At 34.5% G+C, this 25,432-nt stretch overlaps 4 protein-coding genes and 2 pseudogenes across 4 annotated transcripts; 5 read left to right on the top strand and 1 right to left on the bottom strand.

Moving 5' to 3' along the window:
* Positions 1 to 2,420: 2,420 nt before the first annotated feature.
* LOC145139613 (F-box protein At5g07610-like) lies at positions 2,421 to 3,901 on the top strand. The gene is made up of 2 exons (XM_079073372.1): positions 2,421 to 3,430; positions 3,763 to 3,901. The coding sequence occupies exons 1-2, from the start codon at positions 2,421 to 2,423 to the stop codon at positions 3,899 to 3,901; spliced, it is 1,149 nt and encodes a 382-aa protein (XP_078929498.1).
* A 3,886-nt stretch (positions 3,902 to 7,787) lies between these two features.
* On the top strand, positions 7,788 to 8,895 carry LOC145139612 (uncharacterized; annotated as a pseudogene).
* A 998-nt stretch (positions 8,896 to 9,893) lies between these two features.
* LOC145139611 (uncharacterized) lies at positions 9,894 to 10,568 on the top strand. The gene is made up of 2 exons (XM_079073371.1): positions 9,894 to 10,023; positions 10,105 to 10,568. Exons 1-2 carry the CDS (start codon positions 9,894 to 9,896, stop codon positions 10,566 to 10,568), a joined length of 594 nt encoding a protein of 197 aa, XP_078929497.1.
* Positions 10,569 to 11,090: 522 nt separating this feature from the next.
* LOC145136219 (F-box protein At5g07610-like) lies at positions 11,091 to 12,591 on the top strand. Its single transcript, XM_079070389.1, has one exon. It carries the CDS (start codon positions 11,195 to 11,197, stop codon positions 12,419 to 12,421), a length of 1,227 nt encoding a protein of 408 aa, XP_078926515.1. The 5' UTR covers positions 11,091 to 11,194; the 3' UTR covers positions 12,422 to 12,591.
* Positions 12,592 to 19,324: 6,733 nt separating this feature from the next.
* On the top strand, positions 19,325 to 20,833 carry LOC145137989 (F-box protein At5g07610-like; annotated as a pseudogene).
* A 1,252-nt stretch (positions 20,834 to 22,085) lies between these two features.
* Positions 22,086 to 23,153, bottom strand: LOC145139610 (uncharacterized). Its single transcript, XM_079073370.1, has 2 exons — positions 22,885 to 23,153; positions 22,086 to 22,776 (listed from the first exon to the last, which is right to left on the bottom strand). Exons 1-2 carry the CDS (start codon positions 23,151 to 23,153, stop codon positions 22,086 to 22,088), a joined length of 960 nt encoding a protein of 319 aa, XP_078929496.1.
* Positions 23,154 to 25,432: the final 2,279 nt, after the last annotated feature.

Raw genomic sequence — 25,432 nt, 5'->3', positions numbered from 1 at the left:
GATGATAAAATGTTTTTTTATATGTAGACCGATTCAAGCTGATTTGAGGCACCGAACAAAATAAAAAATAAAGACTTTTTTGCTGCTACCTGTCACGACTTAATACCAAAAGCTTTTTTATTTCTAAAATAATCTAAGTAGATACATAAAATGGGTCCCGAAAGTTTAGAGGCGTAGGTCATTGTTCATACTGTCCTACCCTCTGATAACCCTCTTTATATGATACAATTAAAATATAAATGACTTGAAAGAAGAAATTTATTATTATTTTTAGAACCGTTAACATACAAATTATGAATCATACTCTAAAACTTTTACTATAAGAATATTAGTTTTTTTTCTGACAAGCTTATTCGTGATAATTTTGTCTAAGGGAGGAGGGAGTCGTTCCCTCCCAACCCACCGAACCCACTGCCACATCAATTTTTCTCTTTTATTTTTCTTCATCTTTCTGAACCCACAACACACGAAAATCTTATCTTTTTTAACCCACTCAACCCACTCAATTAAAAAAAATACAAAACAACTAAGGTACAAGTTTTAAAACACATGGTACAAGAGAAAATAAGAAAGAGAAAGTAGAGAGAGATGATGAAGTGGGTTAGTAAAACCAATCAACCCACTCGTTGAAGCGGGAGTGGTACCGCCGATAACTCTATTGCTAATTAAGATTTTACATTTGATTGTGTTGTATTTTTTTTAATTGAGTGGGTTGAGTGGGTTCAAAAAGATAGGATTTCCGTGTGTTGTGGGTTCGGAAAGATGAAGAAAAATAAAAGAGAAAAAGTGATGTGGCAGTGGGTTCGGTGGGTTGGGAGGGAACGACTCCCTCCTCCCTGAACCCACTGCCACATCACTTTTTCTCTTTTATTTTTCTTCATCTTTCCGAACCCACAACACACGGAAATCCTATATTTTTGAACCCACTCAATTAAAAAAATACAAAATAACTAAGGTACAAGTTTTAGAACACATGGTACAAGAGAAAATAAGAAAGAGAAAGTAGAGAGAGATGATGAAGTGAGTTAGTGAAACCAATCAACCCACTCGTTGAAGCGGGAGTGATACCGCCGATAACTCTATTGCTAATTAATATTTTATATGTGATTGTTTTGTATTTTTTTTAATTGAGTGGGTTCAAAAAAATAGGGTTTCTGTGTGTTGTGGGTTCGGAAAGATGAAAAAAAATATAAGAGAAAAAATGATGTGGCAGTGAGTTCACTATTGAGAGGGAATGACTCCCTCCTCCCTAAATAGCCCCTTACAATGCATTACTAACGAAAAAGTATGTGGTAAAACGGGCCATAGGAAACACCTTTCGGAAAAATTTCTCACAAAATGTTTGACACATTTCCGACACAATTATTTGCTGGAAGAATCTGACAAAAAATTTTAACTCCTACTTTTCAATAGAATACCGACAAATTAAGATTCCTGGCATATTTTCGATGGAATTCCGACGAAGCTCTTTTTAGTAACAGTTGTTTATGCATATTTCTGTGGATATTTTGTCGGTAAAAATGCAGTTTTTTTTAAACATAATAAAAAAAATATAAAACCAAAATTCCAGATTATTATTGTTTTTATAAAAAAAAAATACAATAAATGAAAACCAAATGCAATTTCAACCACAATCATAGTAAATATTAATATAAAAAATATCCACTACAAGTTCAACAAAAAGTATAGCTACTATCCAATACAAGCACTTGTCCATAGTCCAACCTCTTCATCACCTATACTAGCTATAACGCTAAAATGACAACTTACATCTACTACTTCAAAAACAAGACTTTACCGAGTTATATTTGCTTAGTAACAACAATATAATGACATTAGCACACCTTCGAGAAATATATTCCTAGAATCCAAAGGATCACCTGGAATCATCACTCAACTCTTAGAAAGGTTTCCTCACAAAATAATGCAGAACGAACATGCTCCTTGCTAGATTCACACTTTTTTCATATAATTACATGTTTTTGAATTCATTATGGATTAATATATCAATAATTGTAAGGGAATAATTGCATTAATTAGTTTTCATCGAGAAAGAAATTAGTCTCCTAATGGTAAAAATGAAGAATGGCAATAAAAATAGTGGTACCATAAAAGGATCGTTAGTAAGGTCATGTCTTATCTATGATTGCAAAACTTTAAGCGATTCCAGTTCTTAGAAAGACCTCATACTACATTTTTTTTGATGGATGTGATTAGGAAAAAAAATTGATGATTAATGTTACACTATTTTCTATTTTCTACATTATATTTTGAGTGACGTTGTATTTTTGACAAATTCAAGTCAACATATAGAAAATCTTGGCAAAGCATCCGTTAGAAATCTATTTTCTGTTTACCATGAAAACACACCTTAAATACATATCTTCTTCAAGGCTATCAAGTATCAACCCACTCCAAAAATGGTTATCACCAGATCTAAAGTGAAGAAACTGCAGATCAACGATGATCTTCTAATCGAAATCTTTCTCCGGCTGCCTCTTGCCTCTGTTCGTCGATTCCAATCTGTATCCAAACACTGGCGTTCCCTTTTAACTGACCGGTGTTTCACCCTCATTTATAAAAATGGTTGTATCTCTCGTGGCTTGTTTGTTAAAGATTTCTACGTTCCTTTTGATGATGAGAACAGAAACCCTCCTTTTCTTAATCTCGACTTCTATCCTGATCCTCGTGGTATTAAAATCATCCAATCCTGTAATGGATTGCTCCTTTGTTGTAGCAAGAAGATCAAGCGTGATTGTATATACTACGTATTCAATCCCACCACCAAGCAATTCGCTCTGATTCCATCAGTTCCTGGAGGTGGACATGTTCGTAGAACTATCTGTTTTATGGCTCTCGCATTTCATCCAACTGATTGTCCTTGCTACAAACTTGTTTGCATTCGGTATATTAGACGTGATGAGAAGCTTTTTCAGATTCAAATCTACTCATCTGAGACAGAGAAATGGAAGATTTCAGATCAATCTTTCTCCGCGAATTCTTATACGTCCTTCAGCTCCGGGGTTTATTGGCATCAAGCGATTCACTGGGCTCACTCCAATGGTAATCCTTCCTACTTTAATCTCGACACAGAAGAATTGCAAACGATGCCATCATATTTTACTATCGACACACAAGATTTTACTGGACGCTATCATGAAGGAGAAAAGGCCGTTTACTTTGGGGAGTCAAGAGGCTGTCTGCATTTGGTGAAGAGGGTCCAGCGCAGTTTCCAACTGAAGGTGTACGAGATGTTGAATCATCATTCCGGGTGGTTCGTTAAATATATGGTGAAGCTTGATGTGCATCGCATGAATGCAATTCGGTGGTTCCCTGATCATTACGCTATTCAAGTCTTAGATGTGGTGAGGGGTGGAGAAGAAGATGAAACCTTCTTCATGGTGATCCAAATTCTTGGGAAGATCGTAAGGTACAATTTTCATGAAAAGAGTTTCAAGCAGATGTTTGATCAAACCATACCAATCTGGCATGGGGGAGCTTTTCGTTATATTGAAACCATAGTTACTTTCTAAAACCTCCCATTTATGTGTACATTTCTTAATTCTATCAGTCACTAGTTTTTATTTATCGAGAATATAAATCATGAAAAAGTAGCAACTTAATCCTTGTTATTACTAGGGAAAATTGTTAGAAAAGACCTTAAGTTTGTTGTTTTTCGGTTTTATCCCAACATCAATTTTTTTTTTTTTGCTTAACAGCATGAAACTTGCAAAAGTTTTTTGCATAAATGATATTTAGCAGGTTAACCACTCTAAGGCACTGTAACTTATGTTGCACAGGGACCATTTCTGAAAATTCAAATGTTTTCTTCTCCCCATCAGCCGATCGCAGTGATAAGGAGGATATTGAACACCTGGCCGGAGCTTTTATAGACAAATGAGAAAACGACAAACCGGACTAAAAAATAATAACAATAATCCTAACTTAATACTAAAACTCATAATATTTTAGGAGGTTTCAGGGGCGGAACGAGTTAGGAGGTGTTTAGCAAAGCTTAAAAAAGGAGTTTTTTTGATTTATTACCGGTTTGATACCGGTATAAATCAAAAAAAAATGTTTGGATAAAAAACAAATTATAGTTGTTGGCAACTTCTAATAAGTCAAAAAGTAATAATTAACATATCCGTTACTTATAAAAAAAACTCATTATTTCACCAAATAAGTTATAAGTCAAAAAGTCATAAGTCTTTTCAAATAAGCTTTGCCAAACAATCTCTTAGTTGGCACGGGTAGCCCGTGCTACCCCTCAAAAATTTCGAAGAAGAAGGTAAGAGAAGGCAGATGAATCATATTTTAGTCGTATGTATGTCAAGGTGCTACTCCTCAAATGAATTGTGCAATTCAAGAACTCACAACAATCCTAATCCCTTGTTTGGTATGCGGTAATAGAATCATGAAAGGACTACCGTATTCAAAAGGAATGAAAAATTGGATGTTTGGTTGGTGACCAGAAAGGAAACATCTATTCTTGATGGAATATCGTTCCCTCTAAATGTGTCTTTTTTATTCCCGCTAACCCCCTGTTTTTATTCCATTCCTTTCCTGTTTTGCCATTGGCTCCTTGAATCGTTCAAAATCCCCAGATCAGCAATTTAAACAATTGATTTCAGTCATTTCAATAAAACGAATAGCGTTTCAGCTTTCAGTCGTGTCATTGAATCGATTCCCATATTAGAAGCAATCAATTTTAACAGTAGAAGAAATTCGACGAGTTGAGTTTCTAAAAACAATTTGAACTATATATCTTAAAGGTATTGTAAACCTTTTCATAATTTCTTAGTAATTTGTTTTCAAACTCCTGGTTTTAAGTTCATATGCATAAGTTGACATTCTTGAACAAATCTGTGCATATTAACTGTTTGTTGAAATGTGTAAATGAAATGTCTTAAAGGTAGAGGGTGTAAGTTTATAGTCTTCTGTCTATGACAATAAAAAGTGTATGTCTAAAAGGTGTATGTATGATCCAGCAAAGAACAAGAGTTGTTGATATTACTAGCATAATGATCCAAAACAACAATCTGTGCGGTTTCTTTTTAAAGGTTAGCTTTTCTTTGCCTAGGTGGTAGTCTTGTAACAAGATTGACAAACTTATCTCATAGATGGAGTATATACTAGTTTAACTTTGGAAAGTTAATTTCAGTGTAAATTAAGTTTGATAGTTGGACAAGTTATTGACTAATATGTCTTTCTCGTAAGTTTGGTGATTCCGTTCCCTAGTTTTTAATTATTCGTTTTGGTTTTGTATTTGGGAACTTTTTGTCTTAATTGTATTATGAATAAGATGATGTAGCGAGGTTTGTAGGCAAGTCGAATTTTCTTTCGACTGGTAAAATCTTTAGATGAGTGTTGGGTACTGATGGTTAATTACCTCATTTTATTTGCAACCAACACATTTACTTTTTAGCATGGTTAATTAGCTCATTTTATTTGTTGCCAAAACATTTACTTTTTGGTTTTTAGGAACTTTTACATGTCAAACTTTTTTTATACCATTTAAAACGACTTGCTCACTTTTATTCAAGTCCCATTGTAGACATTTTCCCAAAAACAATAGAATAGGAAAAAAATTGTGATACCCCTAGAGGTTTCCGCCGCTGGGAGGTTTCCCAAATAATAATAACTCACAATAATCATCTAATGGCTGATTACTAGATGTTATTTTTGGACTTTATAATAAATAAAAATGCAGAACAGCTTTTGGAGAAAAAATGTTGCTTCTAAAATAAAAGTTGAACAACTCAAATACAACCTTTCTTGAAAGGTTGCATATTAGATAGCTTCACGGGATGCTATGCAATGTAGTTAGGGTTTAGGAGAATTATCAACACATACATTAAATTGGCACAAATGATAGGTCGATTTTGGAAATGATTTATGAACATCGATGAACATTGTTGGATTTTAATCGCAAACGTACAACTACATATTTATTTTGCCTTTATGCGTCATCAATGGTGCAAACATATATATAGCTTTCGTCCCATTGTTGAAGGAAAATAAGTATATAGTTTGTTTTGAGTTGCGTTTGCTCTATATATATATATATATATATATATATATATATATATATATATATATATATATATATATATATATATATATATATATATATATATATTGTCATTTCATCTAATAAATAATCGATTTTGGTTCTTGTTCATTTTAAGTCTTGGTTCTTCAAACCAAGTTCCTTGATCATAAGATATAAATAAAATAATTATTTTGATTTTTAATTAAAAAAAAATAAATGAAATACATGTCAACAACTCTTGGACATGAGTGACAAAGAGTTTTATGTAGAAAAGTGTCATTATTTTAAAAAAAAAATTAATATACTCTTAAAAGTTTTTTTTAACAGAAAAGTCTCGATTATTTAACATTTTGCCCAAATTAACGAAAAAATCATTTTTTATAATTTAATAGTAAATAACAAATTATGTAATTTTTTTCAAATAATAAGACTTTTTCACATAAAACTCAATAAACAAAACCCCATTTATTTGATGCCACATCGGATGAAAAACAAGTATACAAGAGTTGAATCCACTACAATAAAATAAAGGATAAATATTAAAAATATATATTCAAAATACAATTAAAACACAAATAAAATATAAATGACTTTTTGAACAAATTGATCATTAATACCATTTTAAGACGTCATTGTGAAAAGTCAAAGGGCATGTTTGGCGCGGAGCTTTTAGGAGCGTTTGAGCGCTTCTAGCTTCTAGCGTTTAACAAAACGCTCCATTATAAACAAAAAGTCTCATTTGGCGTGATGAGCGTTTAGCTTTTAACCTAAATCAAAAGCTCTAAAATCAATCGCTATATGAAGAAGCCTTCAAGAAAAATCTATTGGGCTTTGCATTCAATTTCCAGATTTGCCCACAATTAATAATTTTGATCGTACTCCTTATTTCTTCTCGATCTGTGCGATCTGCTTTAAACCTAACAACTAACGAACCTTTACCCCTTGCCGCCATTGCTAGATCAATCACCTCCTGCTGCTGTTTGCACCAGTAAGTATTTTTTTCTTTAACAAATTGTCATATCTATTAACAGTACGTATATGTTTGGTTTGTGTGGTTTTTCTCCCTGCATCGGTACTTCTCTAGAATAAAATAAGAACCATGCTTCTCTTTTAAATAAAAAATCTTGCTTTGACTTTTGTATTTTGTTCACAACCTTTTTTTATTGTAGCCACGTGAAAGACTACAACGTTTGTCCTTGTTTTCTATGTTAGCTTCAGATAGGCTCTTTATTGTACACTAGAGTTGTTTTTCTAGGCTTTTCTTTATCATGGCACATCAATAAATAAAATTTCTAGATACAAAAGTTACTAAAAGATTGTTGGATGTTCCATATTAGGTCGAGTGATAAAGCAAAATATATGCATCTTAAAAGCAAAAGTTACTGTTGGACAAGATTTGTCAATAACACATGTATTTTGTGGCTTAAAATCAATAGAATGCTTACTTTTTGTGCTATATGCTTTTACATACAAAATAAGTTAGTATTAAATAAACTGAAACATATTTACTTTATGATCTTTTATGGTTTATGAAAATAGTTTATAAAATAACATGTCAGACAATTTTCCCCGAGGAACTTATGCTTCTAAAACTAGTAACACATTTTATGATTGTCAAGGTGTATCTATTTGTGATTTAAGCTCTGTACACTTTGTTTGTTTGTGTTGTTGGCCTGCATTATATGTGTTTATAAAGTTCAGTATTTGTGGATTTAATTCAACTTTAGGTACATACATGGCCTCCAACAATGAAAATGCGAAAAAAAAGTTTGATTGGCCAGAGAAGTTTGTTATGATTTTTTGTGACATCTTAAAAAAATATATTATGAAATATGGACGTACTCAGCCAATTAAATGGCAAGATCTTCATCCAGTTTTTGAAAAAGATGCTGCTACTAAGCTAAACAACTACAAAGCATTAAAGAACAAATATGATGGAATGCGAAAAGACTATAATTTGTGGAAGTCCTTAAAAAATGGAGAAACGGGTTTAGGTTGGAACGAAAGTACAGGACAACTAAACTGTTCAGATGAATGGTGGGATCGAAAAATTAAGGTAGTAAGCTTAAATCATTTTTATTATCATAAACTTTAGCGTTATCTTGAACACTAATAGTGAAAAATTATATCATGTAGAAAAACTCATATGTTAAAGCCATTCGAAAAAAAACAACCTTCTTTAGAACTACAACTTGCATGGGATCAAATCTTTGGGGATGCAGTTGTCAGTGGTATAAACTGTGTGGCACCGTCCATGGATCATACTACTTTAAATGGCATGCCTAATGTTAATATTGATGATCAAAATCCGACGACGGGTGATAATGTTGTAACGGGTGATGACACTTTCTTCTCTTCACAATATCCTCAACACTCTTCTCATTTGGACTTAGGAAATGAAGATGGTGGCTACTATTCAGATTTGATGCATTATGCAAGAGATGTATTCTCACCGAACAATACCGGGGGTCTAATCAAGTCGAAAAGAGTTCCAAAGAAAGTTCTAAACTTAAACCTGTAGAAATGAAACGTAAAAAAGAGCATCGGCTGGATCTATAAAGTTACCGGAGCTTCTAACTGAACAAAATGTTATTCAAAAACGTGCTTTAGCAATATTAGAGTCAGATTCCCCTTCTTTTACCCATAGCCATGATTTTAGTATAAATGCAGCCGTAAACTTGATTAACCGAATGGTCGATGATGAATTAATGACAAAAGGGAGCACATTGTGGTGTTTTGCAATGAGTTTATTTGAAGATGCGGTGAAGAGGGAACTATTTATGAGTCTTCCGGATGATAGTGGCAGGTTGGCATGGTTGAATTATAAGAAAGACGGCAACTAAGTTTAATTGGTTAACATTGTCGATGATTCATTTTAGATTATTTTTTTCGTTTATTTGATTAGGTCATTTTCATTTGGATACTTGTCTATTTAGATTTAATTCGTTTTTTTTATTGTTTATTTGATTAGGTATTTTCATTTGGATACTTGTCTATTTGAAATTTTAATGCGACATCTATGATTTATTATGCCTTGTGTTTTAATGAATTTTTTAAATTTAGTCTAAATTGAACTAGATTCCTACTTATTTTATGCTGATAAAAATCATATTTAATAGGTACAAACGCTTCAATGGATATTGAAAGAAAGAAGAGGAGAAAAAACTTTATTGTTTACAGTTAATATTGAATTCATGCTCTACAACTACCATAGCTTCTACGTACTTTTATAAGTATATGTATAAGGTACCTTGTATGACATCAACTCAAACAGGAGAGGTTTCGATGAAGGAAATTTTAAATGGTAATCCTATTCGATGTGTTAATGCATTTAGAATGCATCCAAGTGTGTTCATGAAGCTTTGTAAAGAACTTGAACTAAAATATGGATTAAAGTCAAGTGATAACATGTCAACCGTTGAAAAGTTGGGAATATTTGTATACACACTCGCGATAGGTTTGTCTAATAGAGATGTTGGGAGCGATTTCAACGATCAGGATATACTGTTAGTAGTGCATTTCATGATGTTTTAGAGGCAATAACTGCCTGAGGAAATAGTTTCAACGGTCTAGCACGTGACATTATACGATCAAAAGATCCAACCTTTCGATTAATACCATTGCAAATCAAGAATGATAGAAGATACACGCCATATTTTAAGGTATGATATTTGTATGTTTGTTTTAAATTTTTAATACCATATGTCATTATTATTATTATTTAAAAAAAATGAATTTAGGATTGCATTGGATGTATTGATGGTACACATATAGCCGCATGCATCCCTAAAACTCAACAATTACGCTATATCGGTAGAAAAGGGATACGACATTTAATGTAATGGCAACTTGTGATTTTGATATGTGTTTTACCTTTGCATCTGTTGGATGGGAGGGTTGTGCACATGACACACGTGTTTTCCTTCATGCAATTAACACGCCATCAATGAACTTTCCAAAACCACCTGAAGGTAAATTATCATTATCTTTATTATTTTCTTAATATGATATAAGTAACATTTCAATTTTTTTGTTCTCCTCCAATATAATAGGTAAATATTATTTGGTAGATAAAGGTTATCCAGATAGAAATGGGTATATGGTTCCGTATTCCAAAACAAGATACCATCTATCTCAATTTGAAAATGAGCCTCCAAATAATATGCAAGAAACTTTCAACCGTTCACATTCATCACTGCGAAGTTATATTGAAAGATCATTTGGAATCTTGAAGAGTCAATGGAAAATACTCCATAAAATGCCCAAATTTAGTGTGCAAAATCAAATTGGCGTTATTATGACTACATTTGCCTTGCATAACTACAATCGTCGTAATGCTGAGCAAGCAACAGTTTTTGATATCGTGGAACTATATCCAGATTGCATACCAAATGATGAACCTCGTGATGTTCACGGTAATGACGGAAGTAATGAAGACTTATACGAAGGATCTAATAATATGAAGCGCATTCGCAATGATATTGCTACTTTAATATGGAATGCTCGACGTCGATGATTTTATCAATAGTTTTTACATTGCAATATAACTTGTGATTATTGTAATGGAACATAGTTATGCAAAGTTACTAAATTTTAAGAATTGTAGTTCGGCAATCTTTTATTTATTTATTATGTTTCACAATTAAAATTTAAACAAGTGCCCTTTTATGTAATTTTACACATTTCAAAAGCTTCCAGCTATACGCTACCCGCTACCCGCTACCCGCTACCAGCTAACAGCTATCCGTTACCCGCTTCCAGCTAGTTTTGCCAACCACGCCCAAAATATACTTAATACTTAATACATAACAGTTAGTTTTATATTGTATGTAACAATTTTATAGGAATAATTGTTATGTGCCATGTTTGGTTTCTAATAATATAATCCTGATATAATAAAGACATATAGGGGAGTACGTATAATTTATTACGAAATAGAACTTGTTCAAAATTTTCGGCTTAATTTCTTTTGTTAAAAATTCTGGACAAATTCAAGTCAACATCAAGAAAGTCTCGGGTAAAACTTCCATGGCAATCTTATTTTCTGTTTACTCATCGGCTTCCATGACAATCTTTCACCATGAAAACACCCCTTAAATACTCCTCCTCTTCAATACTCCCACCCTACTCCAAACTCCAAAAATGGTGAACACCAGAGCCAAACTCCAGAAAATCCACAACACCATGAAACTCTGCTTCTCGGAGGCTGCCATGGCCGATTCCGATCATCTGGCCACCCAATCTGGAGCTTTGATCGGTTCCAATGACGATCTTTTAATCCAAATCCTTCTCCGGCTTCCGGTTACCTCTGTTCTTCGATTCAGATCTGTATCCAAACACTGGCAATCCCTTTTGAGTCACCAACATTTCACCCTTCTGTATAACAAAGTTTCCATCTCACCTGGCCTTTTTGTTTCCAATTTGTATATTCCATTTGATGTTCAAAACCAAAGTCCTCCTCCTTTTCGAAACCTCGACTTCTACCCTGATATTTGTGGTATTAGAATCGTCCAATCTTGTAACGGATTGCTGCTATGCTGTAGCAAGAGGGGGCATGAACGAGTTCGCAAATATTACGTATTTAATCCCACAACTAAGCAATTTGCTCTCATCCCATCGGTTCCTGGAGGTATGGATGTTCGTAAAACCATCCGTTTTATGGGTTTGGCATTTCATCAAACAGGTTGTGTTCACTACAAGGTAGTTTGCATTCACGTTGTGAAGCCTGATGGGTTGTTTAAGATTCAAATCTACTCGTCTGATACAGGGAAATGGAAGATTTCAGATCAATCTTTCTATGCGCCTTATTATACACCTTTAAGATACGGAGTTTTTTTGAATCAAACGATCTACTGGGCTCCCTCCTGTGTTAATCCATTGTACTTTAAGCTCGATACACAGGAGTTGAAATCTCTGCCATTGCCATCTATCGGAGTTTATGGAGATGGAGGAATGCCACTTTACTTTGGGGAATCAAGAGGCCATTTGCATTTGGTGGAGAGGGCGGATTGGGGTGAGACCCATTTACACCTGAACGTGTATGAGTTGTTGAATGATCATTCTGGATGGTTTCTCAAGTATGCAGTGGAGCTTGATGAGCTTCTGAATGCTTACCCGGAGATGATCAATAGCTACCAGGATCCTTCAAGCCCTCGTTATTACGAATTCGAATTGTTTGATGTGGTGAGAGGTGAAGAAGAAGATGAAACATTCATGGTGATCAAAATTCCAGGGAAGATTATAAGGTACAACGTTGTGTACAAAAGTTTCAAGCAGATATTTGATCTGAGTCATCTGCACGACATTTCCTATGGACGAATAGGTCACTCGGATGTTCATCGCTATATTGAAAACTTGGCTTCTTTCTAACAAGAGTTGTCAATTACTTTGAAAAAAAAAAGTAATATAAGTTGCTTTTATAGATAAAAGTAAAACAAATGTGCTGATTTTATATACTAAAATTTGTATCAAGGGTTTTTAACCCAAATTAAGTCCTGTGGACATAGATAGATTTAGTAATCATATAATTTGTTTAATAATTCTAAATCTTACTTAAATAATTTGTTCTTTTTATAAACAAGTCTAATGTTTATATAAAAAAATGCATGCAATTAAAATAAATACTATAATATCTTTAGTCAATATTCGTTATATTTTTGTCGCAAAACCTGATACGATAGAAATATCAAATCACTATTAAGAATTTCAAATTTTAATATTGAAGATTAAAATTGAAACATTTAGACAAAAAGTAACAAAGGTTTAAAGGATAAATATAATTAAGAAGTATAATAAAACATTACTAAAATGAGGTTCATCATACAAACACAAGGTAAAAAAAATTTGGTATAAGGAAATTGTTTGATATAGTTTACCAAAAAACTATCACCTTGAATGGTAATTAAAAATCCTTTTTTTTGTAAATTATGTAACGTTTCAAATTCCATAAAATTTTCATTTTAAAAATAAAATAAACACCTATTTTTATAAAGATATAATTGATGTAAAACCATTTATTCATAAATTGTAATTTAACATTAGAGTTACAAGGAAAGACGATGCGAAATCTCAACTCATAAAAATTGTTGATGTGTGTAGAGTCATGCCTTTGTGATCTGATAAGTACCTAAAATCATTTAATCGTACGCCAATACTTAGTGAGTTCCCAAAATACTCTACACAACAATATACATACAATGCAGGAACACATGAGCCTTCAATATGACTGGACCGAATCGCAAGGCCTACAGTACACCTGAACCGCTCTCTATGGGCCTTCAATCCGACTAGACCATCTCGCAAAGCCTACAGTACACCTAGACCGCCCCATGTATCTTGGCCTATAACACATAGCAGGACCGTTTCAACCTAACCGACCACATGTCGACATATATACATACCAATAACAAACAAGCACATGTAATCATAACAAATCTACCTGCCTAACAGATCTCTACAACATAACAACATCAAATGCACAATGATACACAGATCACTACAACATAACAACATCATACACACAATGATATATATTATAGTACAAAGTATAGTGAGAAAACTCACTCGAGCTAACTAGTAGAGGCTTAACAGCAAAACTCAACAACAGAACAACTAACGCGAGCTACCTAGAACCAAAATGGAACTATTCCTTAGCTAAACACTCAATTTTATCATAGTTTGACCAAAAGTCAAATTTGACAAAAAAAAGTCAACGATCAATGGTCAACAAAAGTCAACGGTTAACCCAGTCAAAGTCAACAGTCAAAAGTCCATCAGCTGGCCACCACATCATGGCCAAGCATCTACCATGTTGTGGTGACCTCACGACAAAATAGTTGTGGAGACTGCTTATTGCCTCATTGTGGTGGCCATCTCATCACGTCATGGAACCTGTTTTGGCCAACTTGATGCATTAAGCTCTTAACCCTTCAAGCTATTCATTCATACTTTCCAGAAGATTTTCTTACACCCAAAGCATCATAAAAATCGTTGCTTTATAGGCATACATGTCCAATGCATGTCTTGAGCTCAAGCTAGGTCAAAATGATGAAAATGAGACCAAATCCTAATGCATGGCATCAAAACTTTATATGTAGGATCGATGATCGAATACAAACAAGAATGAACAATACGATTATCACAAAGATGGTTTTCACTAAGAAATGTTCTCACAAACAGAACGAGGCGCACAAAGCAGCTATTAGGGTTGAACTCTATTATAAGAATATATAGAGATACGATTATAGAAATCCCTACATTAATGGGATCGTATCTAATCTATAATATAGATTGATGCTAATCACAAAGATATCATATCATTCATCTAATAGCTATAGTTACTATATTTACAATACAAACTAAATTGTACAAATGTTACACGCTGACACGGGTCTTCACAAGTACGTGCTGGCGCTGGCGCTGGTGGTCAGTGTGTGTTAGTGTTTGACTCATCACATTAAAAGGTTAGACCTTACAATCTCCCCCAATCTGATGATGTCAAAACTAATCGCTAAAGAATGAAATAATAGACGAATCAACTACATCTGAAGTAGAATGTTGATATTTGCTCCTCCTTAGATTCAGCTCACCCTCAGATAAACTGTAACGCCCCATTTCTAGTATGTGATTTAAATAAAGTAATTTTCATTTCTTAAGGGGTACTCGACGAGTCAGTAGCCCGACTCGTTGAGTAGAGACGGGATTTGCACGCGGTTTAAGTTGGCGACTCGACGAGTCCATATTCTCGGACTCGGCGAGTCTGCCAGTCTGGATGAAACCCTAATTTCAAGGGTTTGCACCCTATTTAAACGTCATTATAGCCCCAAACCAGCCTCCTTCACTTCCCAGAGACTTATTCCCAAAATCCTAGCCTCCTTGAAGTGTGTGTGAGTGATCTTTGCCTTGTGAAGGGACTTTTGGTGCATTTTGGAGCAAGGAGAAGAAGGAAAAGGTAGAAGAACTCAAGGAAGAAGAAGTAGATCCAGAATACACTCCTCTTTGGCCATCCCTTCTGGTAATGAAGTTTCCATCTTGATTATTGTGCTAATAGATCTAGTTTGTCCCCAAATTGTTGGTTTTAAGCTCAAAAACCCCAAATCCTTTGTGATGAAGCCTTGTGATCGAGTCATATCTCAAATCTAGCCTCTCTTGAGCTCCATAAGCTCAAGGAGACCACCTTTTGGCAGCCATGGCTTTGTTTTAGTCAAGTAACCCCCCATAATAGCAAAGTATGAGTGTTATTGCTTCATTGCATCTTAGATACACGTAAAGTTAGCAACTTTACGTGTTCAGATAGTCCCAGAAGCTTAGATCTACGAATTGGATGCACTAAAGTTGATTAGAGTCGACTGTATGGAATCTGCATGCAAAGGACTCGGCGAGTCGTTCTTATGACTGGACGAGTCGGGTCGCGAGTCTTAGATTCCCGGTTCAATAGTAGCGAGCCTGTGTAGTGAGTAGAGTAAGGACTCAGTAAGTGAAGACTTGGATCTGGAAGCAGACGGACTCGACGAGTTGTTCATACGACTCGGCGAGTCATAGACTAGGTGTGTTCTTCTGTTGAAGGGAAACTCGACAAGTTGTTCATACAACTCGGCGAGTCGGATGAGGTTAGACTCGATGTTAGTATCGAAGAAGAACTCGTCGAGTCTTTGCCAAACTCGACGAGTAGAAGCGGGTAGAGGATTAGAATGGATGATAGGGACTCGGCGAGTTGGCGGCCCAACTCGGCGAGTCCGGTCAACTGAAAGTTGACTTTGACCAGGGGTAAATAGTCATTTTACCCTGAGATTAGTTATCAGTATTTGATTTAGTGTTTATGGGATTTGTAGCCGGGGAGTTCCGGAGCAGCGGTCAGACAATTTCAGATCTAGCATCTCAGCAGCCAGCGTTACGAGGTGAGTTTTCCTTCCAGTAGGAACGGGTCTACGGCCACAATGTCGGCCCGTTTAGTCAGTAGTAGTTTCCGGACTTCGGTCCGATGCAGTATTTCAGTGTGCTTGATGTCTTTGTGATCCAAGCATGTCTTCGTGTTATGTCTTCCGGACTTCGGTCCGATGAAGTATGCAGTTTATGTGTTATGTTAGTAGATATGATTTTGCTATGCTATGATCAGTCAGTTTCCGGACTTCGGTCCGATGCAGTTTCCGGACTTCGGTCCGATGCAGAGGGCAAGGCCCTGGTTAGTTTCCGGACTTCGGTCCGATGCAGTTTCCGGACTTCGGTCCGATGCAGAGGGCAAGGCCCTGGTTAGTTCCGGACTTCGGTCCGATGCAGTTTCCGGACTTCGGTCCGATGCAGAGGGCAAGGCCCTGGTTAGTTTCCGGACTTCGGTCCGATGCAGTTTCCGGATTTCGGTCCGATGCAGTGGGCAAGGCCCATTATGTGCTTTCTATGTTATTATATGGTATGTGGTAGTTTGGGGGAGCTCACTAAGCTTCGTGCTTACAGTTTCAGTTTTGGTTTCAGGTACTTCAGCTAGTAAGGGGAAGGGCTCGGGATGATGGCATGGCACCCACCACAGTTTAGCCTGGGAGTTAGACTCTGATATTTTGTTATGATTTGACATCAGTTGCGATATGAGACATATTTTATGATATTTTGAGATACACGACTTATGATTTTATTATATGATATTTTGATATTATGGTTTTAGTAATGTGTTAAAACAAAAAATTTTGGCTTGTATTTTTGGGATGTTTCATAAACATCAGCTAATTTTTGCTCCCCCTTAAATGTATAACCTTCTTCTTTCAAGAGAGTCAGTTATTCTATGAATGATCAAATAGAATCATTGTATAACTTAACATTTATCCACCTTTTTGAAAGCATCTTTGAACTACAAAACAACAAGAAACACAGTTGTGCGTAGTCTAACCAGTGTATCATGAGTTTCAGCGGAAAGATAGTTGTGAATTATGTGTTGCATCGGAAGGACATGAGGGATAGTGATGTCTCTTTATTGCATGTTGTTGTACTATAGATCATTGACATAGTATTGCAAAGTCTCATCAGCATTTGGCTTACGACACTGAATCATGAACTTCTTTTATTAGAAGAATAAAGACAATAAGGGAAAGATGTGTGTAATACATTTTGGTTTTTAAATGTACCCATCGGCATAGAGTGTCGAAGTTTTATCAGTATATGGCTAATATAGTTAATCATTAACTTCTTTGATATAATCTTTGCAGGGCTAGAGTGGGCAGGTGTATGTAGTATACCACGGTACATGATATACCCATCGGCACAGATTTTTCAAACTCTCATCAGCGTCTGGTATCATATGTTGAATCATAAAATTTTAAAGAAGAAATTAGCGTAAGAATGGGTTGGTGCGTGTGATAGACTACAGTACATAGTCTAACCATCGACACTGAGTTTCGAACTTTTATCACTGTATGGTATCATATAGTGAATCATCAAGTTCTATATTAGAAAACTTGTAGGGATGAGAGGTTAAAAACTTGGAATATGTCCATCGTCAATTCATAATGGTAGCATGTCATACCTCAGTCTAGGAAGTCAAGGACATGAATAACCCTTTATCATTTAACGACCTGACACGTATCTCATACGTTTTGTGAATGCAAGGATATACACGGACAAGGTTTGAGACCTCAAACATTGAATTAACTTAAGATCAATGTTTTCCTATAATAAGGATCCAGTCAAGCCTGGTAAACCAGTCTTGTCTCGGAATAACGATCAACAAAGTGCTCAAAATATAGAAAAGTAATAAGCATGAACCCTTGTGACATATACTATAACTTGGTTAAGATTATTCCTTCTAAATAATCTCCCATCAAAAAGTCATTTATGATGCTCATTGTCTCTAAATTGACTAACCCGAATCTGCGAACGTTACAAACCTTTTCATCAACAGATTGCATGGAAACCTTTCTATGTCCATTGTGGAGCTACCTATGTTGGAAGAGCTTAGTCTTTGGGATAATAACATCACAGGTACCATTCCTTCGATTTTGGGAATGAATGGTAAACTCAAAAAACTTGATCTTTCTACTAATAAACTCACCGGAGTTATCCCAAAGTCTTTATCCTTTGGTCGGAAGTTGGAAATCTTGATTTTGTTCAACTATTTCCTATTCGGGCCATTACCAGATGATCTTGGTAAATGTGAGTCACTTAGTAGAGTACAAATAGGGTAGAATCATTTGAGTGGATCGCTTCCAAAAGGGTTCTTGTATTTTCCTTCGTTGTCGCTTGTTGAGTTGTAGAATTGAAAGAAAAGAAGGAGGAGGAAATTTTAGACTTTTCAAAGTCAATACGGGTCAAGGGGAAATGGGTCAACAAGTGTGTATGTAGCAAATAGGTAACAGGGTTACCCCTTCATTTTTTTCAACGTGACCAATTAGACCCGAAACTTTATTCCCTCACAAAGCGTGCAAATAAGTTAGGGGACTGATTCGGCAATTTCAAAATACATTGTTGGGCTAACGTGTCATTTTTTTAATTATATTTCATTTAAAAAACAAAAAATCATTAAGGATATATTTGTAATTTTATGTGGCCCTAACACTTACTTTTTAACAGAGTCAAACGAACATCCAATATAAGGACCATTGGTGTGCTAAGTTTTGTCGAAAATGACCACTAGTGTGCTTAGTTTTGTTGAAAGGGACCATTCATGCAAAAAAAATCACAATGACTGTTTTGGGGACAATTTTAAAATTATAAGGACCATTTGTGAATCTTTATCTTATTTTTATTATTAAACATCTAAATAGGTCAAAGAAAAAAGAGAGAAAAAATTAGAAAAAGTGAAATTTTTATTTGGTATAATTCCTCCAAACCATAAAGATGACTCGATCAACTTTTCAATAGTTGAGCTAAACATTCTTTTTCTCAATCGAACAAGATCTAAGAATCCATTTAGTTTATGGAAAAAGAAGGAGGCACAAATGACCGCATGAGGATCAACCGGTTGGTAGTTGGTAATGGACAGGGCGAGGGGATTGCTTTTTCTTTGAGCAATTTTTTCAAAAACCGAATCTATCTGATTATGAGGTCATAAGATGACAATTCACTATTTATATGCTTAGTAGTAAAAAGGAATCGATTTACAAAGGTGTCAAATGGTGGACTAAACATGAAAAAATAGACCAAACTACATCTACCATTTCTATAATTTAAAACAATTTAATACCAATAATTAAATAATAAGAAATGTCCTTTTTGGTTTCTAATCCCTAAATGGGGGAAGTAATGTATAATTTATACCCAATAGAACTTGTTCAAAATTTTCGGCTCAGTTGTTTTTGTTAAAAATGTGGACAAATTAAAGTCAACATCAAGAGAGTCTCGGGCAAAGCTTCCATGGCACTCTTATTTTTTGTTGCTCATCGGCTTCCATGACAAACTTTCACCATGAAAACACCCCTTAAATACTCGCTGTCTTCAAGTCTCTCAACTCACTCCAAAAATGGTGAATACCATAGCCAAACTCCAGAAAATTCATAACACAATGAAGCTCTGCTTCTCGGAGGTTGCCATGGCAGATTCCGATCATCTGGCAACCCAATCCGGAGCTTTCATCGGTTCAAAATTTCAAATGATGATCTTCTAACTGAAATCCTTCTTCGGCTTCCAGTCACCTCTGTTCTTCAATTCAGATCTGTTTCTAAACACTGGCAATGGCTTTTGAGCCACCCACGTTTCACCCTGATGTATAAAAATGCTTCCATCTCTCCTGGCCTTTTTGTTTGCAATTCGTATATTCCATTTGATGTTGAGAACCAAAGTCCACCTCCTTTTCGAAATCTCGACTTCTACCCTGATTTTTGTGGTATTGGAATCGTGCAATCTTGTAACGGACTGCTGCTTTGCTGTAGCAAGAAGGGGCACGAGCGTGTTCGTAGATATTACGTATTCAATCCCACAACTAAGCAATTTGCACTCATTCCATCGGTTCCTGGAGGTATGGAAGTTCGTAAAAACATCCGTTTTATGATTCTGGCATTTCATCAAACAGGTTGTGTTCACTACAAGGTTGTTTGCATCCACGTTATGAATCCTGATGCGTTGTTCAAGATTCAAATTTACTCGTCTGAGACAGGGAAATGGAAGATTTTAGATCAATCTTTCTCTGCGCCATATTATACACCTTTAAGATATGGAGTTTTTTGGAATCAAGCGATCCACTGGGCTCCCTCTTTTGTTAATCCATCGTACTTTAAGCTCGATACACAGGAGTTGAAATCGCTGCCATTGCCGGAGACGGTGGCATCTTTCGGAGGTTATGGAGATCGAGCAATGCCCGTTTACTTTGGGGAATCACGAGGCCATCTGCATTTGGTGGACAGGGTCGATCGCAATGAGAGTACTTTACAGCTGAACGTGTACGAGATGTTGAACGATCATTCTGGATGGTTTCTCAAGTTTCAAGTGGAGCTTGATGAGCTGTTGAATGCTTACCCGAAGATGATCAATAGCTACCAGGATCCTTCGAGCCTTGATTATTACGAATTCGAATTGTTTGATGTGGTGAGAGGTGAAGAAGAAGATGATGAAGCATTCTTTGTGATCAAAGTTTCAGGGAAGATTATAAGGTACAATGTTGTGGACAAGAGTTTCAAGCAGATATTTGATCTTAATCATCTGACCGACCTTTCCTATGGACGAATCGGTGACTTGAAAGTTCATCGCTATATTGAGAACTTGGCTTCTTTCTAAAACGAGTTAATGAGTTATTACGCTTGAAAAAAATTTATATATATGTCGCTTTTATTGGTAAAACAAATGTGATGATTTCTACGGTGAATGTTGTATCAACAGCTCTTCTTTTTTTTTTTTTTTTAATTATTATTATTATTTTTTTTTCTTTTTCGATTAACTTTATCAAATAAATAATTATGAACTTAAATCTTACTCATATAATTTGTTCCATAAATCTTTGTGAAATTATTAATAACTTTTACTTAATTTGTTGTTTTTGAACATGTGGACATTAAATAAAATTAACTATCATAATGTATTATTATAATCTATGCAGGTCCGTTCCAAATATAATTTGGGCCGGGCGAGAAGGAAAAAAAGGACTCTATAATACATAAATTTCATCAACATTTTTGTATTAACCCATTAATTGAAAAAAAAAAAAAACTTGTACTAGCATCTTAATATAAAACAAAGCCTATAAAATTTTTGGGCTACCTTAAAAGATGGGTCATGGACGGTCGTCCCTATTGCCCATCCTTTGGGACGAGCCTGAATCTATGAAATGAAATTAATATATATGAGAAAACTCCATAAAAGTTCTTATATTATGGTTGTATAATCGATTTAATCATTACATCTTTTTATTTAATTAAGTCTAAAAAACCCATAATTATATTCATTTTGAAAATAATGTATATATATGTTGCTTTTATTGGTAAAATAAATGTGATGATTTCTATTAGAGCATAAGGTGTGGCCAACTAGTCATAACATCATTTTGATGCCATCTCACATGCCACATCACCAATGGTGTTATAACACCAAGTGGGGAAATGGTCACCATGTTGCATCTTGTTATAACACCAACTTTTTTTCATTTTATAATTTATTTTTTATTTTTCTTCGATTTTTTTTAATTTAGACAAATATTTTTTAAATATAACATAATAAATAAAACATAATGTTTAAAAATTATAAATAACATACAATAAAAAACAATTTTTAAACATTAAAATTAACATAGAAATTAAACTATTCATAACATCCAAATTCAATAAAAAAAAAATACAACGCTATTCGTTATCGTTATTGTTACCATAGAAGATATAATCTGTCAAGTCCTCTCGAAGTTGTCTGTGTTTATTTGCGTCCTGAATGTCAACAACTCGATGCAAATACTCTGTTGTTCCTGGTTGAAACTGAACGTGTTTGAGCTCCGTTGGGATATAGTGTGCTATATTTCGCCCTTTATCTTCTACTACCATGTTATGCATTATGATACATGCATACATGATATATCGTAGAGTTTCTAAATCCAATGGTCGTGCTGCATGTTCAACTATATGCCACTTCGCCTTCAGCACTCCAAAAGCACGTTCCACATCCTTACGTGATCCTTCTTGTCTTCTCTTAAAAATTTGTCTCGTTCTTCAACCGGGTGGCGGAATGCCTTCACGAATGTAAAATACTGAGGATATATTCCATCTGTAAGGTAATATCCGTATTTGTATTCGTTTCCATTCACCGTGAAAGGAGCATTCGGGGCCTTTCCATTCAAAAGATCGTCGAATATTGGCGACTGATCAAGAACGTTGACGTCGTTGTTGGAACCCGCAACCCCAAAAAATGCATGCCAAATCCATAAATCTTGAGAAGCAACAGCCTCTAAAACCAACGAAGGTGATACGTGATGACCACTTGTGTATTGCCCTTTCCATGCTACCGGACAATTTTTCCATTTCCAATGTGTGCAATCAATGCTTCCGATCATTCCGGGAAACCCATGGCGTTCTTCATGCGCCGCATACAATTCTTGCAAATCATGCAACGAAGGTTTCCGCAAATACACGTCTCCAAATGTTTCAACAACACCCCTTGACAATGTATACAAACTCTCATTTGCGGTTCTTTCGGACATTCTCATATAGTCATCCATGGTGTCGGGTGACTCCCCCATAGCCATCAAACGAATGGCCGCAACACATTTCTGCAAAGTTGTAAACCCTCCTCTACCTCTAGCATCATATCTCAATTGGAAAAATTCATACCTAAACATATATTAACTACAGTTTAAAAATATATTGTATATGTTGTAAAATTAAAGAAACATGTACTAGATTTTTTTTTTGTATAAAAGTATAGTAAAGAAGCGATACCGGCTTTCCAAGGCGTTGGCGATCCGTAGGAACACATTCCTACTCAAACGAAATCTTCTTTTGAAGTCCTTCGACCCGTATACACAATTATCCGCAAAGTAATCGTTATATAGATGCTTGTGTCCTTCCTCACGATTTCTGTTTAACATCGCACGTCTTGTTAGTAGCGGGGCTGAGTCTGGTTGTAGCAACTCGTTAGTATAATACTGATACATAATTCTGAAGAATATATCGTCATCGGAATCACCGGACGAGTCGAAAGGATCCATAATTTTTTTTGAAGATAATTGAGATTTATAGAGAGACAGAGAGAAGTTATGTGTTTAAAAAATTGTTTAGATATAATAGGTATTTATATAGGGAAAAAATAATTAATTTTAAAGTTTTTTTTTTTATTAAAATAACCGTATTCAAACGGTTTAAAATGGTTAACGTTCGATTTTTTCTCGTTTCATCGGGTGGAGACGGCAACGGGAAAAGCCACAACGAGCAACAATGGGGGGGGGGGCGGTGTGCACCTCGTCGTGACGCCGTTTTCAGCCTCCACGTAGGCAATAACGAGAAACGCGAGATCCACACCGTTTGCTCTTAGGGGTAGCAAATATCATTGAATATCAACCAACAGGTGTACCAAACGAATCAATTATGTTGGTAGCCAATATTTTTGGTAGCTAACATGTTTGGTTGTTAGTACCGTACCAATTAATTAATAATGACATGTTAATTGTACAAGGTTTAAATACCACGATATTACTATACCAACCAATTCATTTTTCATATATATAAAAAATTGTATGTTAACTTTAAATGTATTTGACGATAAATAGTTCAAGAACTTTGATATTAGTACTTACCGTCTAAAGTTTAATATCACATTAACGTATCTCATTTACTTCATTGTTAAGTTTAAACTCATGATACATAATTATAAATAAAAAAATAGATCAAATTTCCAATCCAGCCATTCACAAAACTCTTATTAATAAAACTCACATGTATGCTTTAATTGCACAATAACACATAAACCTTAATTCGTAAAACACTCATACATATCGGTAAATATCATTACCAATATGAACCAACTAAAATTACTGTTAGCCAATTAAGTTGATAACAATTATACTTGGTACACTAGTTGTAATTAAAATATTATACAAACTATAATTGTTATGATGCACGGTTTAAAAAAAATATTTAATACTATACCAATTTCACCCATAATCTCTATAATGAATGTTGCATCAATTATTTTTTTCAATTAACTTTACCAAATAAATAATTATTAACTTAAATATTCCTCATATAATTTATTTAATAAATCTTTGTGAAATATTTAATAACTTTTACTTAATTTGTTATTTTAAACACATGTAATATTTAAATAAAAAAATAAAAAATAACATTAAATAAAATTAACTTATCACAATGCATTATTACAATGCAAAAAATTAAAATACGAGAAACTCAATAAAAATTCTTATGTTTTGCTCAATCGTTTTAATACTTATATTTTTTATTCAATTAAGTCCAAAAAACGACAATTATATTTATTTTGACATATATGAGGGTCAATAGATCAATCACTTTCAAAATTTATACTTTTGGCCAAGATTTTAAACTTTATTATAAATGTGGTCAAAAATTTACACTTTAGGCCTAGATTTCAAAATTTTGTTACGATTTCATCATAAGTTTAGTTTTTTTTTACAAATTTTTATAATATTTTTCAAATATGTTTTTTGTTGTATAAAATTATATTTATATAAAAACATATTTATGTATACAAACATGTTTGTATACAAACACGTTTTTATATATAAATGTATACAAATACGTTTACTACGAAATAAGTGTTTGTATATAATTTATTATAAAACGTGTTTGGATACATTTTTTTTATAAAACATATTTGTATACAAATGCATTTATTATAAAATATGTGTTTGTATACACTTTTTTTATAACATACATGTTTGTATATATAGTTTTTTTTATAAAAATGGATTTCTTTATATTTATGTATTTATATACACACAAACACAAAATATTTTTTTATGTACTTAATAAATGCCTATCTGTATAGAAGCTTTTTAAGGTATATATGAGTATAATTGTTGGATCTATATGCCCAAGAATCATAATGATGTACTCAGGCCGGTAATTTGAGAGAACCCAAAACTTGCCCGGTACTTACAAGGTCGGGCATGAAGAAACTATAGTCTATCACGAACGAATCTAAGCTCAAATAACCCTGCACGGATCTCATAACCACATCCCAGGAAACCTGCAAAAGAGAAGATACGGAGCAATAAAATAAAATAAAAGGACAGAAGGTGAGACTGCTAATAAACTGGGCAATGGACAAAGAATCGGACATAATTATAAACTTGTGGAACCACGAATAGCCTATAAATACATCATAAACTTGATAACTATGGAAAAAAGAGAGAGCAAGAACCTTAACACACTACATCGTAGCATTTTATTCGCAATCTAACTTAGGCATTGGAGAGCAATACCGGGGTCCAACCCCGGTATGGCTGTCTGA

The sequence above is a fragment of the Lactuca virosa genome, chromosome 9, assembly GCF_052849685.1.
Source record: "Lactuca virosa cultivar CGN04683 chromosome 9, Lactuca_virosa_CGN04683_v6, whole genome shotgun sequence".
In the NCBI taxonomy this organism is placed as follows: Eukaryota; Viridiplantae; Streptophyta; class Magnoliopsida; order Asterales; family Asteraceae; genus Lactuca; species Lactuca virosa.
This window is presented reverse-complemented; position numbering and strand designations above follow the sequence as displayed.

Coding starts and splice junctions, on each gene's coding strand:
- LOC145139613 (XM_079073372.1), top strand. CDS start 2,421: ATGGTTATCACCAGATCTAAAGTGAAGAAACTGCAGATCAACGATGAT. Junction 3,431..3,762: donor ATTCTTGGGAAGATCGTAAG/GTACAATTTTCA, acceptor GATATTTAGCAG/GTTAACCACTCTAAGGCACT.
- LOC145139611 (XM_079073371.1), top strand. CDS start 9,894: ATGGCAACTTGTGATTTTGATATGTGTTTTACCTTTGCATCTGTTGGA. Junction 10,024..10,104: donor CTTTCCAAAACCACCTGAAG/GTAAATTATCAT, acceptor CCAATATAATAG/GTAAATATTATTTGGTAGAT.
- LOC145136219 (XM_079070389.1), top strand. CDS start 11,195: ATGGTGAACACCAGAGCCAAACTCCAGAAAATCCACAACACCATGAAA.
- LOC145139610 (XM_079073370.1), bottom strand. CDS start 23,153: ATGGATCCTTTCGACTCGTCCGGTGATTCCGATGACGATATATTCTTC. Junction 22,777..22,884: donor GCCAACGCCTTGGAAAGCCG/GTATCGCTTCTT, acceptor ATATATGTTTAG/GTATGAATTTTTCCAATTGA.